Below are 14,787 nucleotides of genomic sequence, written 5' to 3' on the forward strand. Positions count from 1 at the left end.
GTTTTTGAGCTTTTCTATAATCTTCTCTTCTTGACAGAGGTTTGGAGTCCAGACAAACTTCAGAATTAATGATTACTGCACGAGCAACGCTTACTTCCATCTATTTAGTCATCATTGGACCTTTTCTTTTACTCCAGTGAAATCTGCCAAATATTGTTGCATTTTGTCTTCAGTAAAGGTATTTTACATAAAAAGAAGACACCTGCTTATTTCTTTGGCAGGGCAGACCAGCTGCCTTCATTTAGGACTTGTAAGGACTTCTAAGCTGCACAGGCAGCTTTTGTGTTGTACTTGAGTCAAGGTTTGGCAGATACGAATTTGGATAAGAACCCACAGGCACATAGCATGTGCTGCCTGTTCTTTCTTGCCTTAATATTATTACATTGACTGATATTTGCACTTTGGGTTCTTGGAGTAAATTATGAAATCCAAACTATGATAACACCTGGAAACAGCCATAAGAGAAACACAAGAGACCCCAGCTATCCCTAGGGGAGGCTGTTCTACCTTAGGTTTTAAAACCATAAAATGACAACTCATTCTTTACTTAGGAAATGTGTCTAACTTTGATGCCTGATGTGTTTTATTCCTTTACCAAGTGATTGCCCGTTTCAAGACAAGATGAGATCATTAGGATTATATGGTTGGTCTTTCTATATGATACAGACTTCAACTGAGTCCATGCAGCCAAGAAAGTTACTCAGGAGATTTCATGGAATGCGAATGTGGTAGCTGATCCACTACAAGGAAATAGCGTGTACGACTCAAGGGACGATAGCTGGCAGACATGAGTAGTAGTGCCGGAACCACACTGAGCACATTATACATGTGGAGCACGGTCTTATTCCAGAGTTTTATCCTCAGCAAAATCTGTCAAGTATACTTAGTTCCTTGCTTCAGAAATAGTTATTGAAAGGCTTGTTAACCAGTATTTGAATGAATGCTAATATACAGTAAAATGCTGAGTAAATGCATAAGAAACAAATGGTAAAATGCACTGAGTTGCAACCCCCATCAAAATTACTGCAATCCATAGTCTTTCTGCATGGTTTTTTTTATATATATATTTTGTAGACAGATGATCAAATTCACCTGTAGGCCTCTCTAAAACTCTGAGAACAGGAATGATCTCAGCCAATACCTATTTGGCAACATTCGTTTGTTACCTCCAAAGAAGCTTCCCTCTCCCTTTCCCAGAGCTGTCCAGCTCCTTCCCTTGCATGTGCTGTTTTGTTTCCTGCGATGCCTGTGGATCTGTGTGATGCCAGACAGAGCCTACGCACCGTAGTTTTAGAGCAACATGGTTCCTAGGCCAAGACATAGTCCTGGAAAGGATTATCAGAGTTCCCACTGTACAATATAAATTTGATTTTCTATGCTGTTATCTTTCAAAAAGCCCCATGATCACTAAAATCTTCACCTGCTGGATATCTAATTTTCCACCATTGAATCTCTTTGGCTCCATTTCACCTGCTAATTAAATTTTTCAGCCTTGATTTCACTTGCTGACTCTTCTGGCTGTTCGCATCCATCCCTGAGCATAAGTTTAGAAGGGAACAGGAGCCAGCTTTCACAGTAGTTTATTTCACTGCTATTTACAACTCACTTGAGCTTCCCATTTCAGGTTTATAATATTTGCAGAATCTTTCAAGTGAACTAGCAGCCTGTGTGAAGGTACAAGATGTTTCTATAATCCCTCACTGACTTACAGCTGACACTCAGATGTGAGTTTGTTTATTAGAAGTTAAGAGTTACAGAGATCTTGAGATATATTTGAAAGAAAGGGAATGGTAGGAAAAATTTCAGCCTCTTCTGTTCATAGACTGGAATCCTATAATGTCTCATGCTTAGTGAGCTTTTTTTTTTTCTTTTCCGTATTTAGCTCATTTTCAAACTGCACATCATTTTAAGGAAAGGCAAGCACTAAGCTGTCCTTGTCCCTGTCTTTTGGAGCTGAATTCCACTGTTTCTCTTGATATTTTGGGGATTCAGGAGCCAAAAGCACCAGAGCAGAATCATTGGTGTGACAGCCTTTTCACACTTCAGTGGCCCAGGTCCCCACTAAGCCGGTGTGGCATCTCTGTCAGTTGTCAAAAACTGGGTGACAGTATTGTCACACTGCACAGCATCAGTCCAAAACGAGACCTGAGAAGGAGGAACAATGAACTCTCTGATCTCTTCCTGATCTGTAGAAGTGACAGTTTCATTCACCCTTTCCTACCTACATCTCCTCTAACATATACCTTCAGTATTAATCTGCTCATAGATCCACTTATAATGTCACATCCAGTCCTCTGCTCTTCCAGCCTGCCCTGAACGCTGAAGCAGAGCCAAGTGCTGTTGCCCTTGGCATCCTTGGTGCCCAGTCTCTAATATGTGCCTTAGAGTTCTGCTCTCCCCTAATCCATTATAATCCCTCTCTTTCTGCACTTGCAGGCACTGCTTTGTATCCAGGAGTCAGAATTACCATTTTTGATTCCTTCCTGAATCATATCTGACCTCTCATCCATCCTCACTTTCTGTTCACCCCAGCCATATGGTTGCCGCATTTTTTTTCTCTAGAAATGAGGTGACATTCCCTTTTCTTGGTTCTGAGCTTTGTACAGATATGCCCTGTGCCTGGGTGACTCGTCTTCCTGTCCTGCCTCATGTCCATGCTCTACCCACTCTTCTCACCTTTACTCCTCCTCTTACTTGCACCAACATTTCTCTTGCAACCTACCTCCTACGTTTGCTTGTTCTTCCAAGCATCTTTGCTTTTTTTCAGATCCTCCTTGTGAGCCCACTCTCTTTGTGTTGATAGCTTCTGCTCCCAGGATAGAACTTTCTTTCCCTCCTCCTCACATGCCCTTCTTCAGCCCATACTTCAAAATATCAGCTTCTATGTGATTCATTCTTCATCATATACCATATATTTTATTTTGCTTGATTCCTCATTTCTCCTTTCCGCCTCCTTCAATTGGCAAACAAAATTTTCTGGTTGGCATCAAAGAAGACAACTTTAGGTTTCGAACACTGAATTAAGGCCAAGTATGCAGCATTCAAGGCTCAGCGGCAGCATTTTGTAGAAAATCTCAGCAGCAGTATTAAAAAAAAAAAAGAGAGATACTTAGGATTTAGAAATTATTGCAGATGTACAATTGCCTGCACAGCAGCTGTTGCAGCTTGGGTAGGCTCTTTGGCCTAATTCACAAGCAAGCAATGTAGGCATGAGATGGGTGGTCTGCTACTGTTTTTATTACTCTTATTAGTTTGTACCAGCGTATCTCTTCTCTGTACCTCTCATCTTTCTCCAGGATTGAAGACGAACTTGTCGCTCTCCTTTCAGTCACATTATCTGCTGGTGTTGCAACATGATAAACTCAGGAAGCAGCAAATGCATCAGTATTGCAGCAGTGGGAATTTGGGTATATTAAGTTGCTGCTTTAGGAAAATTCCTGCCTAAAGAGTATGTGGTCTAGACTGTGGTCACTGTGTCTGCATGAAAAACAGACCTGACATAGTCTGTGTATCTATTAGAGCTTGTCAGAGTAGCACGGAGCTCAGCACAAACCTAGTATTTGCTCACCTGCTGAAGTTAAGTCTTGTGCTGCCTCCACTGCTCTGTTAAGGATATCTCAGGTATCTCATTTAATACTGGATTTGGTTCCCTACCAGCATTAGTTCCCTTCTTATTACCATGGCAGCAGGAGCCTCTGTTTCAGGTGAAGAATGAAGAAATGTGCTTTCTAGGCTCATTGTCAATCAAGAGCTTCATTGTGTCATTGTCCTTCATTGATACTCTTGGGTCACTTGACCTTCCTTTAGTAATAGGGAGCTGTTTCTTGGCCACCAGTCCTGAATGACCTGCAAGAGAGGAGCATGGCTGCTTCTGAGGAGTCAGCCAGAGTGTGGCCAAGAATGAGCTATGCGTGCAGCTTGCCTGGGAACACTGTGGGCACCTGGGGATGAGGCTGCTGCTTTTGCTAATGCAGACATGTGCACTGCCACGCTTGCTGCTCTCATGACCCTTCTGTTTTGGTACGATTTCTTTTTCATGCCACAGCAGAATAGAGCACAGCTCAGGGCTTCTCTCAGGGCATGTGACGGATGATAAGGTCTATTTAGAATCACAAACACTGGGAACTAAAGTGAATAAACATAAGAAGTGCTGTTCAGTTCTTCCCACCAAAAATCTAGCAGATGAACTGAGTAAACTCTAATCAGCCATTCTTGTGGGTCAAAAGGGAACTAAACAAGTTCATGGCCAAGTGATCCTCATTTATGAGACAATTCCTGACACAGGCCCAGTGCAGTTGGCTCTTACCACAGCTTAGGAGATAGGACACTTTTATCTGATGCAGTTCAAGTTTCACCAGATATGCCAATGCCTGACCAATCTGTGAAAGCATCCAAAGTCCTTTTTTAGACTTGAAAAATCGATGTCTATAGTTAACAGAGCTGCCTAATTACAGCTTCTTCCTGAAGAAAAATAAACCATTTTCCCTATACCCAAGGCAAACCTGTTAGGGACTCAAATTCAGACTCTGGGACTGTTTCCAAATAGTGCGGTTTGAAGTACAGAAAATGCTGAGATTTAGAGTCATTGGCTGTACAAACAGAAAAGGAAATGTTTTAATGAGATATGCAAAGCATAATGATCTCTGGGATAGGACACCAGATTGGGATTCAGGAAACTTGGGTTGTTATCACAGCTCTGCTATCGCTGCTTTGCCTTCGTGTGCTTTAGATTCCCTTCCAGCCATCTGTTTGTCTCAGTTACTCAGAGGAATGTACCCAACCCTCCTGTACACACTTTGCCTGAGAAATGTGGTGACGTTCCACCTCTTGCTGTGCCTGACTCCTTCCTCCCTTCCCCTAACCCAGCACATGGGATGATTGTCGCTCCTTCATCAGCCCCCGCTTGGAGACGACGTCCCTCCTTCCTTCCTTGTCCCCTCTGTTGGTGACTGTGCTCCTTGTCCTGGCAGAGCTGACCCTGGGCAAACAAGCCCCATTAGACCTGTCCCACTGTCCAGAGCCACTCAGGTGCAGCCTTAGCCCCTGTTGCCAGTCCTGGCAATGTGAGATGGACCCCCCTGGACTTGCCTTGCCTCCCAAAGAGTTTATCAGCTCATGTCCTGATTGCCTGTACTGTCCTTTCTTCTTCCATTGGAACTGCAGATTTGAGCTGGGGAGTATGGGTAACAGAGTGTAAACCCTTCGGTGCCTTGCAACGGCTAGTAGGGCAGGTAAATATTTAGGTGCAGCTGCTGCTGTTACTGTCACTTATAAATGCTGTTAGATATACCCCTGAATGTTCATGCATGAGAATGTTCACAGGAAATTGGGAAGTACTTTGTGAGTCCTTGCAAAATGTCAAATAATTATGTTTTATTAGCCTGACAATCAATGAAATGAATTAAAACAGACAATATTTTCAGTAGCTCATAAAAACCAAAATTCTTCTGATTCGTTTGTATCACACGCCATCAAGTGTTTTGCATTAAAGTGTTATTGTCATGACTGTAGGAACCTACACTTATTCTAAATTCACTCAGTTGTTTGTAGTTTGGAACAAGGTCAAGACCACCTTAGTTTCTGATTGCTGTTAGCTGAGGATCTGTCTCTAAATGCAAATATATCTAGTAAAACCCGTCTGCAGCATCTGCTTTGGCCATTTCTCCATAACCGTTAAATCTGCCAATAAGCCTCCACAGTTCAGAAACTCCAGCTACAACATGTGAATGAATCAGAGGCTGCTGGAATCAGGAATGGGGCCAAAGAGACTGTAGAGATAGCTATTATTTAAAGGTAATTGAGTGGAATGGGCAATGGAACAAGCCGAAGAAAAATAAAAGTCCCTCAGGATGTCCACATTCTGCCTTTCAACCTGCGGCTGAGGTCCCAGGTTCTTGGTTGAGTAAATCTGCTTTTCTGCTTCTCTCAAAAAAAGAGCTTAAGAACTGTTTGTATTTTCCCTTCTAATACAAAACTGTGCGCTCCTGTCCATGCTAATGTGATAAGGACTGAGAGACGGTTCGTTTGGGTTGCCATCCTGTGCCTGAGTTGAACATAACGTATGTTTTCTGGAAAGGAGAAATGAATAGAGAATTTTGAATCCTGGCTAATTAGGAAGTTAAGCATCTCACTGCACACAGGCACTGAAGAGCAACTTCAGTGAGAAACTTTTTACTACATCTTAACATGCACAAGTGGGAATTTAGATACCTACCTTTAGCTCTCCTGAATCTAGCTATGAGGAATGGACCTACAAATCGGAATTAAGGCATTTATTTAATATTTATAAAATATATTTATTTTAAAAAATATATTCTGCACAGTACTAGCCTATATGCATGATTTAGTTCTCATGTCTCTTGTCACCCCTTCCTCATTCATTGTCACTAGCACGTCCCCTCCTTTTTTTCTTAGCAGCAGAATTTAGACTGAGGTGAGACTGTGCTGTTTGGGTGGAGGATAGATCTTCCTTTAACTGAACAGGCAAAAACAGAGGAGGACTTTGATGCTGGTTGGCTACTTGTGGGCTAAAATGTAAAATAAAGAAGATAAAGTAAATGGATTGCTAAAATCATCAGCTCGTGTGTTATAAACAGGAAGCAGAGAAAGCCACAGAAAAATTTGCATGTTCCCGTGAGTTATTGGCAGGTTATACAGGTCTTTGGTTAGAGCCAGGTATGATTTGTGATGCTACTGGTGATTCACCTAACCCATGAATATGATGCTTCTGTTCTGTGCTTTCCCCCTTTGCAAAAGTGAATTGTTTATATTCAATCCTCAGTGCAAAAACTTTCAGATCCACAGGAGAAAAGGGTTATACAGAGCCTGTTCCCAAGTCCACTGAAGACAACAGGAAGACCATTATAAAAAACTGTCAGTCCTTGAAAGCCTAGCACAGGAGTCTGTACAGCTGCAGTCAGTGCTCTGGGGGTTAACTCACAAAATTCACCATAAAATAGTTAGTTTCATAATGCATTTTCTGTGAACAATGGGTAGTTACTGTTCACAATATTTTGTATCAATAATTCTAAAAATCTGTTAGTGATCCCTGTTTTAGGGCTTAATGGAAGCATATTACAATTTCAGTTCTATGAAACCAGAAAAAAATAACATTTCCGTCTGTAATATGCAACATAGTGTGTTTCAAAATGTTTTAGAAACATTTAAGCCATTTTGGGATTATGTGGTCACAGGTGTTATATATACTTTTGCAATTCTGAAGCATTACTTCTTTATTTAAATTTGAATTGATTCAGAAATATTATCTCTATCATCCACGTGAATATAGTGGGTCTTCTCTTACAGTGTCCTTTCTAATGCGTAAGGAAAAAAGAAGATTTCTTGTTAGACCAATAATCTTTTTATGGATCCTCACCTGGGCAAAATGTTAAGCGGGACCATTAAGTGGGCAGGATTCAGAATATACTGAGGCTGTGATTTGGGGGTTTCTGGATCAGAGTCAAAATATGAAGTACTTTTATGATTCAAACATAATTTAAGAGTAAGATTTTTTTTTTTTCATTCGTCTTGAGTGAATACATTGTCTTCTGCCTATGAAGGTTACAGCAGAATTAGATGCCTGGAATGAAGATCTACTGAGACAAATGAATGATTTTAACACTGAAGATCTCACTCTGGCTGAGCAGCGTCTGCAGCGTCACACTGAGCGGAAGCTGGCCATGAACAACATGACCTTTGAAGTCATCCAGCAAGGGCAAGATTTACACCAATACATCATGGAGGTCCAGGCTTCAGGTGAGCAGAATAAAAACAAAAATCAAAACAAACAAACAAAAAAAATCAAGCAAAAATACCCCCAAACCTACCAAATACATCAGCTTTTAACATAAGTAAGTTTGAGCAATACGTGTCTCTTAATTCCCAGAACAGCTGCACAAGTTTTGGGAATTCTTTGGTTCAGCATTATGTGTCAGAAATTGCTCTTTCTTTGAGACTGAAACTCACTGAGGAAAAAAAAAGCTGACATTCAAGTTTTATTCAGAAAGTTTCACAACTGCAGGATGGAGTTCATGATCAATTCCAAAGTGGATGGAGAGGACAGGGCAAGACAAGTTGCACTGGCAGGTCCTTGTCCTTGCACCAGCTGAGGAACAAGCACTGCAAGGAGTCGGGAGCTCCAGATTCTTGAGCCAACTGGTCAGACCTCAGCTCTGGATGAAGTCCAGTCATTATAGACCCCTAAGCTTTTTAACCTTTCTGCAACTGGACTCCATCGAGAGGCAAACTGAGCAGATGTACTGGCTTCATTCTCCGCAGACCTGAGTAGTTTTCCTCTGTGCCACATTTCAGGGTGCAGACGTGCTCGAGGGAGAGAGAAAGGGGTGAAGGGAGAAAGAAGCCAGTGATCCAAAAGCCCTCTGGGAAAGAATCCAAACATGAGTGCCATGAAACCAGTCATGAAAGGGAACTCTTGTTTCCAGCCAACTCTAATTGGAAATATTTTGTATAAAAAGGGAATATGATAAGCCATACTGGAATTTTCCTTTTCAGCATGTACTTGAAAGTTGAAGGGAGCAACTTCGATGTAAAAAAAACCCAAACCTTTGGTGTGTGCTCTGAAATGACAGACTTGATTCATGTTGATAGGGCGTCTGTCTGATACTTTTACTCTGCTTCTCAGCAGTAGGATCGTATTTCTAAGACATCCTATAAATCAGGATTTTTATATCCTTGCATTTTGCATTTGGAAAAGGAATATCATAATTCAGATTAATCACTACATAAAGTCCAGAAGTGAAAGTTACTTGTGAAGTGTTTTAAACTTCTTAAATATCTGGAAAGAGTGCAAAGCAAGAACAATTCCTGTTCTTTCCCCTCCAATTTGCACTTTCAAAATAAAAAATATTGTTATGTCTTTATTCTTTGGCAAACAATTTACCTTTAGGCACTCACCTTTAAAAAGATCTGGCAGTATTCAGCCTGATTTGGCAATCTGTGCTCAGCAGAGACTTAAGCTCTGCTGCAAAAGTATGTTGTGGACTAGACAATCCGGTGCATTGTGTGAACCGTGTGTCTGAGCTTCGATGAGATCTGCCCACACTGCGCCTGGTCCTGTGCTTCAACTCCTGTGCTTTCTGGGATAAAAAAGGTGTCCTGATACATCAGTTAAGATGCTTGCTTGTTTTATTTTTTTCGATTGGTTGAGTTTTTGTGTGTGAGGTTTGTTTGTTTGTTTCTTTGGGTTTGTTTTCGTTTGGGGTTTTTTTGTTTGTTTGTTTCATCCTGAAAGAATCTTAGTATGAGTAGGAATCAATGGGAGGTAAAGAATATGCTTGAGAACAGAGCACAGTCAGGAGTGTCAGTGACTGATTTTTAGGGAAAAAATAATAATATTAAAAAAAAAAAAAAATCTGTGTTTGTCAAGAAGTTAGAAACAACTTTGTTTGGATTGCAGACGAAAGATTAGCAACTAAATGAAGTGACTTTTAAAATGTTTTTATAACATTATCTAAGATCACTTTCTACAAAGCCTACACAATAAAAATCCATTGCTCCCAAAGGCAAGGAAGCAGAAGCCTCATGGGGATGTAACCGTAGTTAATCAAAGGTAATGGTCATGTCTACCATGCACAGAATGCTAAATGCTGTGAGAATGGCAAAATAAGGGAGAAAAATTGCTCTAGGCAGCCTACTGTTTCTTATTTCAATAAAGGACCGTTATACTCCATAAAAAATTCATTTAATTTTACTCTCTCTTTCTGGATCCTATATCGTAGTCATTCAGTGCATAAGTTAAGGGGTGATTGCTCTTACTGCCAGAGCTGCGAACTTGCAGGGGTTCTGGGAAATCAGCTGCTATTGCTGCTTCCTATTGTACAGTGTCACCACTGCTACAATCAATACTCAGCTGTAGCCATAGAAGATCAAGCCAGAAAAAATGTGATTCTTCAGGGACATTCTAGCCAACTAGCCACTCTTAATTGACCAAGTTCCTTCCCTTGCCTATAATTCTCTTTGAGCATGATTCCTTTCATCTTGCCACTCAGGAAACTGATTCAATTTTTATTACTCCGGCATTTGGCTTGAAGGTCTAGTAAGTTTGTCAGATAAAATTACATCCAGGTTTTTGCATGCATTATGCCTTTTTCACTTAGAAACCTTGTGCAGGTAGACCAAGAAGGTTTTAGACATTTGCCCATGATTTTTGCATGTCTGATGCAGATTTGGAGCAGTGATTCTTACCAGGCTGTGGAATGTCTGGAAATCCCTGGGAACTTTGTCATGCTGGTACAATAAATACAGTGGTCCTGTGAGGAATCTGTGTAAGTCCTGTACTTCCAAAGCTCCACACAGCTCAGAATTATGTTCTTTTCATTTATTCCGCTACTCCAGCACATATGGGTGAGCCTGGTTTGGATCACCATCAGAATAATTACTCTTCAAAGAAATGTTTGTTTTTATTAGGGAATGTGTAAGATCCTGGAAGTCAGGTTGTGTTTTCTGAAATTTTGTGGTACTTTCAAATTGTCTTCATGTCTCAATAAAATGCATGTCCTTCAGGAAACATATTTGTATTTAGAAAATATTATAACAGTATTGTCAAGGAGACTGGACTTTTTTAATGAGTAAGCACTTTTTATTTCAATGAACCTATCTTCCATTTTACTGATAGCAAACCTAAAGGTGTGGGCAAATATTCTCAAAAATGACTGTTGAGTTTTGGGTGTCTAACTTGATATGTTGAAAGGACCTGGTGTTTCCAAAAATGGCAGCTCAGACATTCCTGAGAAATCTCTTTCTTATGGAAAGTTTAGGACCATAATTCAGCAGCGATTTAACATCTTGACCTGGGCTGCAGTGATGATGCCTTCATGTGATTCATTAGTATACACACCTCAGTCATTCTGCTCTTAGGTACTAAAACTAGTTATACTGTAATAGGCGATTAATTGACTGCACACTTTTCTCTGGCTATTGAAGTCCTTTTGCATTGTCAGCACCATTGTTGTAATGAGTACCACAGTTAGCAGTCACTCATGGTTTACAGAGCTACCTGTTCATGTTTTATAAGCAATTTGTCTAAGTCAAGCCTGAAATACACTGCAAAGCTGATGTTGGGGAAATTTACTCAGTCCTACCTGTTATGCGGAAAATTCAAAGCCGTTTTGTTTGCTAGTTGTCAAACTAACCTAATTCACTTCTTTTCCCAGCGTTGCATTGCTCAAAAGGGAAATGCAAATCTATTTCATTTTGTTTGTGATGTCACTTATAGTTAGTTAAAACCATAGTTTATATTGCAAGAAAGAGGATACTAAACTTTCCTGCCACAGGCTTTTAATACTTCAGCCTAAGAACAGGTTCTAAGCAGTTTCAAACCAGCTTTGTACAGATCAAAAAGCAATACCCTTTCTTTATACTGAATAATATCTCAGATCGTGATTAGTTCAGGTGTAACTAATGTATGTTTTGTAGGATGCCAGTTAGTGAGGCTCAGTACTCTTTTCTGTGATATTTATTAAAAAATATTTTCAGTTTATTATCCTCTACTTGATATCTGTTGTGCTGGTGGGGACATTAGAAAAAAAATGACGATCGAGTTTGGTTTATCAGAAAATCAGCTGTGCTTCTCTATCTATCAAAACACAATGTAAGATAATATGTGTGAAATTATTCTGAAAACAAGGTTTTCTACTTTGCAAACCAATATTTGAGAAGAATAAGTGCTCTCACAGCGTGCACTGGCACTGTAGAATAAATCTGCGTGACATACGACAAGAAAGAAAGGGCAAATCATTCATCATAGGGAGCACAGACTGCCCTTGGATAGCATCCCAGGCAGTTCACTGGTTGCTGCTGATGAGTTTGCACAATCAGAACCGTGCCAGCTGAGTGTACGTGGAGAAAAAACTCTGCATTTAATATCGAATAGGTGTAGTGAAGTCAGGCATACAAAAGCCGTTGTGTCCTCAGTATGTAGAACCATATGCAGACTAATCGTAGCAACAATGCCTGGTGTCTGGCAATTGAAAGGAACTTCACTCCCAAGAATAGAAACATATATTAAATATCCAGTTTTAAATGGGAAGCCAGGGGCCATTCCACTTTATTTGCTAATGAAGAAATTGTTTTACTTTGACTGGGAAAAGGAATAAGCCAATCACTTGCATTCACATGTGCTTCTTCTGGTAAAACCACAAACCAGGAAAAAGAGGATAGGGTCAATCATAAGGTCATATCTATTTTGTGTACTGTCCTCTGTAGATATCACTGTGAGAGAGAATCAAAGTCACAAGTCTCTGTGGAGGGCAAAGGGGAAAGAAGAGACATCTTTTTAAACAGGTTTTAAAAATAGTGTCCAAGTCTTTTGTACAGCAGCTTCTAATTAACACATTTATTTTTTAATGTCCTACTATTCCATTAAATGAAACAAAATGGCTTTGGAGGAGAGTGTAGTCTTTCCTCAGCGTTACTGCAATCTGATTATTTTTATGTTAAGTTCCTGATCTTCCCTGTATTGAGGTCAATGGCAAAATTCCAGTAGATCTCAATAAAGGAAGAGTCATGTCTTTATTAGTTTATAATCGTAGGGATTACAGTAACAAGGGATGACATCATATTTCCTTCAGGCCAAATTTTCACAATTACACTGGTAATGTATCCAGCAATGCTATCACACCAGTGTAATGAAGAAGGAACATGTGAAGCTCTGAATTTTATTGCATGTAACCACTACACACAAGGCTCAAAGGGTCATAAGAAAATTCAGGAGGTAGGAAGGGACTCAGGAGGTCTCTATTTCAACCTCCTGATCAAGTCAGGGTCAGCTATAAAATCAGACCAGGTCATTCAGGGGTTTATCCGTTTCATGCAGGATGCAAACGATGGGCAATGTGGTACTAAGGCACCTTTTCTTTCTGGTATGTGAGAACTGGATGAAAGCCAGTCTGTGGAATGACTCTGAATGAACTATAGGTTGGTTTAAACTAAATTGTCATTAATGATCCTATAAAGTACCCAGATGGAAAAAATTTTGTGGAGTTCCACACACTTGTCACCCTACTGTAGGTCTGGTGACTAGAGTTTGCTTCCTTTGTTTCACTTTTCTGTTTTCTTCCTCATCTTTTGTCTCTCCTAAGTTCTTTCCAACATGCATTTCTAAAGTGTATGTTAATGAATTACTGTAAGATAGGGAGGTTTTCTTCTGTCTTTTTTTTTATTAGATGCTCATGCAAGTTTTTGAGCATGGCTGTGATTAAATCATGTCCTACTAGCCACATGCTGATGGGTGAGATGGGCAACAATCACCAGAGAAATGCTACTTTATAGAAAAATGTAGTGATGCAGAATAGAAAACTGGGAAACTCAAATATTAGATATGAGAGAGTTTAGTAAGAAAGAATTACTCAGAGTTGCAAATCAATATGTTAGGTGGCAAAACATTTTGACGCTTCCATTCGTGCAACAACTGAAATTTCAAATAAGTGCAATGATTCATCTCTCTACATGTTGCAGGCATTGAGCTGATCTGTGAAAAAGACATTGATCTTGCGACACAGGTTCAAGAACTGCTGGAATTCCTTCATGAGAAACAGCATGAGCTGGAGCTTAATGCTGACCAAACTCACAAGAGGTTAGAGCAGTGCCTACAGCTCCGGCACCTACAGGCTGAAGTCAAGCAGGTGAGAGATTTTAACCGCGCTTAAGGGTCTTAAATGGGTTTCCAGCCATTACATACATGCAAACTGTTAAACCACCTTCTGCCAAGTCACGTACCTTTAGGTGGACAATCTTAATCCCCCTTTCCTTAACAGTACTGGATTTGCTGACAGATTGCAGCATGACCCTTTAGAAATAACAAAGGGCTCTGCTCCCTCTAATGTGCGTATATTTGGCTTCAAGAATAGTTATGAGAAATCTGTGCAGAACTGACTCTGTAAATTTTCAACTGGAGAAGCTGCCTCAAACTCCATGTGTTCTGGGAATATAATTATTTCATTTGGGATGCACACTTCAGCTATTCTGGAGAACTGGCCCAAAGCAAAGGATAACTGAGCTGTGGGGTCTAAGTATGACATTACAGTAGTTTAACCTTTTTGTTTATTGCTACGCATCTGTTGACCAGCAAGAGCCTTAAACATCTGGGTGAGATAAAAACTTCTGTCTGTGGTCTCTAGATCCCAGGATTTCTTTAGCCATCTTAGTAATGTTACATTGCCTTTCTTCCAGATTTCATTCTAGTGTAGGCAGTCCTGTTCTGCTTCCCTAGGTTTCCCCTGATATTTAGTTTGGATGCCTCACATTTCTTTGTTTTCCTTTGCTACACAGGCTAACACTTTGCTTCCTTCTTACTAATCCATAGGTGGCTTCACACTTCAGTGTATATCTGGATTTGAATGGAATGGTCTTGGTTTCATTAGAAAAACCAGGAACACTTTTCCAGACACCTGGGATATTCAGACTTCCATTTACCAGTACAAATAGGGAGGGTTGTGTTGGTTTGTTTTGGTTTGGGATTTTGTTGGGTTTGTTTGGTTGTGGGTTTTTTTCCAAATACTACAAGGTGTTCATGCAAAAAGATTTGCTTCTTTGTTTACTAAACATATATATACACACACACACACACTGAGTGCTCAGTATGCATGATCGTAGTTATTCTTTCTTCAAAAGTATTTGAATGATGTTTTATCTGAATTGTTTTATCATTGTTGACAATAAGTCCTTCATTCTCAGACAACTCTTGAGCTAGAATCTGCAACACCAACACCAGTGCATACGTTTTCTTTCAGAGTCCCCTTTAATGTGAATATTTTGGAACCTTAAATGAAT

The 14,787-nt window shown here is 40.1% G+C and overlaps 1 protein-coding gene across 1 annotated transcript in view; it reads left to right on the forward strand.

Moving 5' to 3' along the window:
* KALRN (kalirin RhoGEF kinase) overlaps positions 1 to 14,787 on the forward strand; it is a 513,637-nt gene that overhangs the window by 326,145 nt on the left and 172,705 nt on the right. Inside the window, exons 14-15 of the mRNA XM_065638225.1 lie at positions 7,560 to 7,755; positions 13,474 to 13,640. Coding sequence (XP_065494297.1) covers positions 7,560 to 7,755; positions 13,474 to 13,640 — 363 coding nt within the window. The remainder of the gene's footprint in view (positions 1 to 7,559; positions 7,756 to 13,473; positions 13,641 to 14,787) is intronic.

Source organism: Caloenas nicobarica, chromosome 6 (assembly GCF_036013445.1).
Source record: "Caloenas nicobarica isolate bCalNic1 chromosome 6, bCalNic1.hap1, whole genome shotgun sequence".
Classification (NCBI taxonomy): domain Eukaryota; kingdom Metazoa; phylum Chordata; class Aves; order Columbiformes; family Columbidae; genus Caloenas; species Caloenas nicobarica.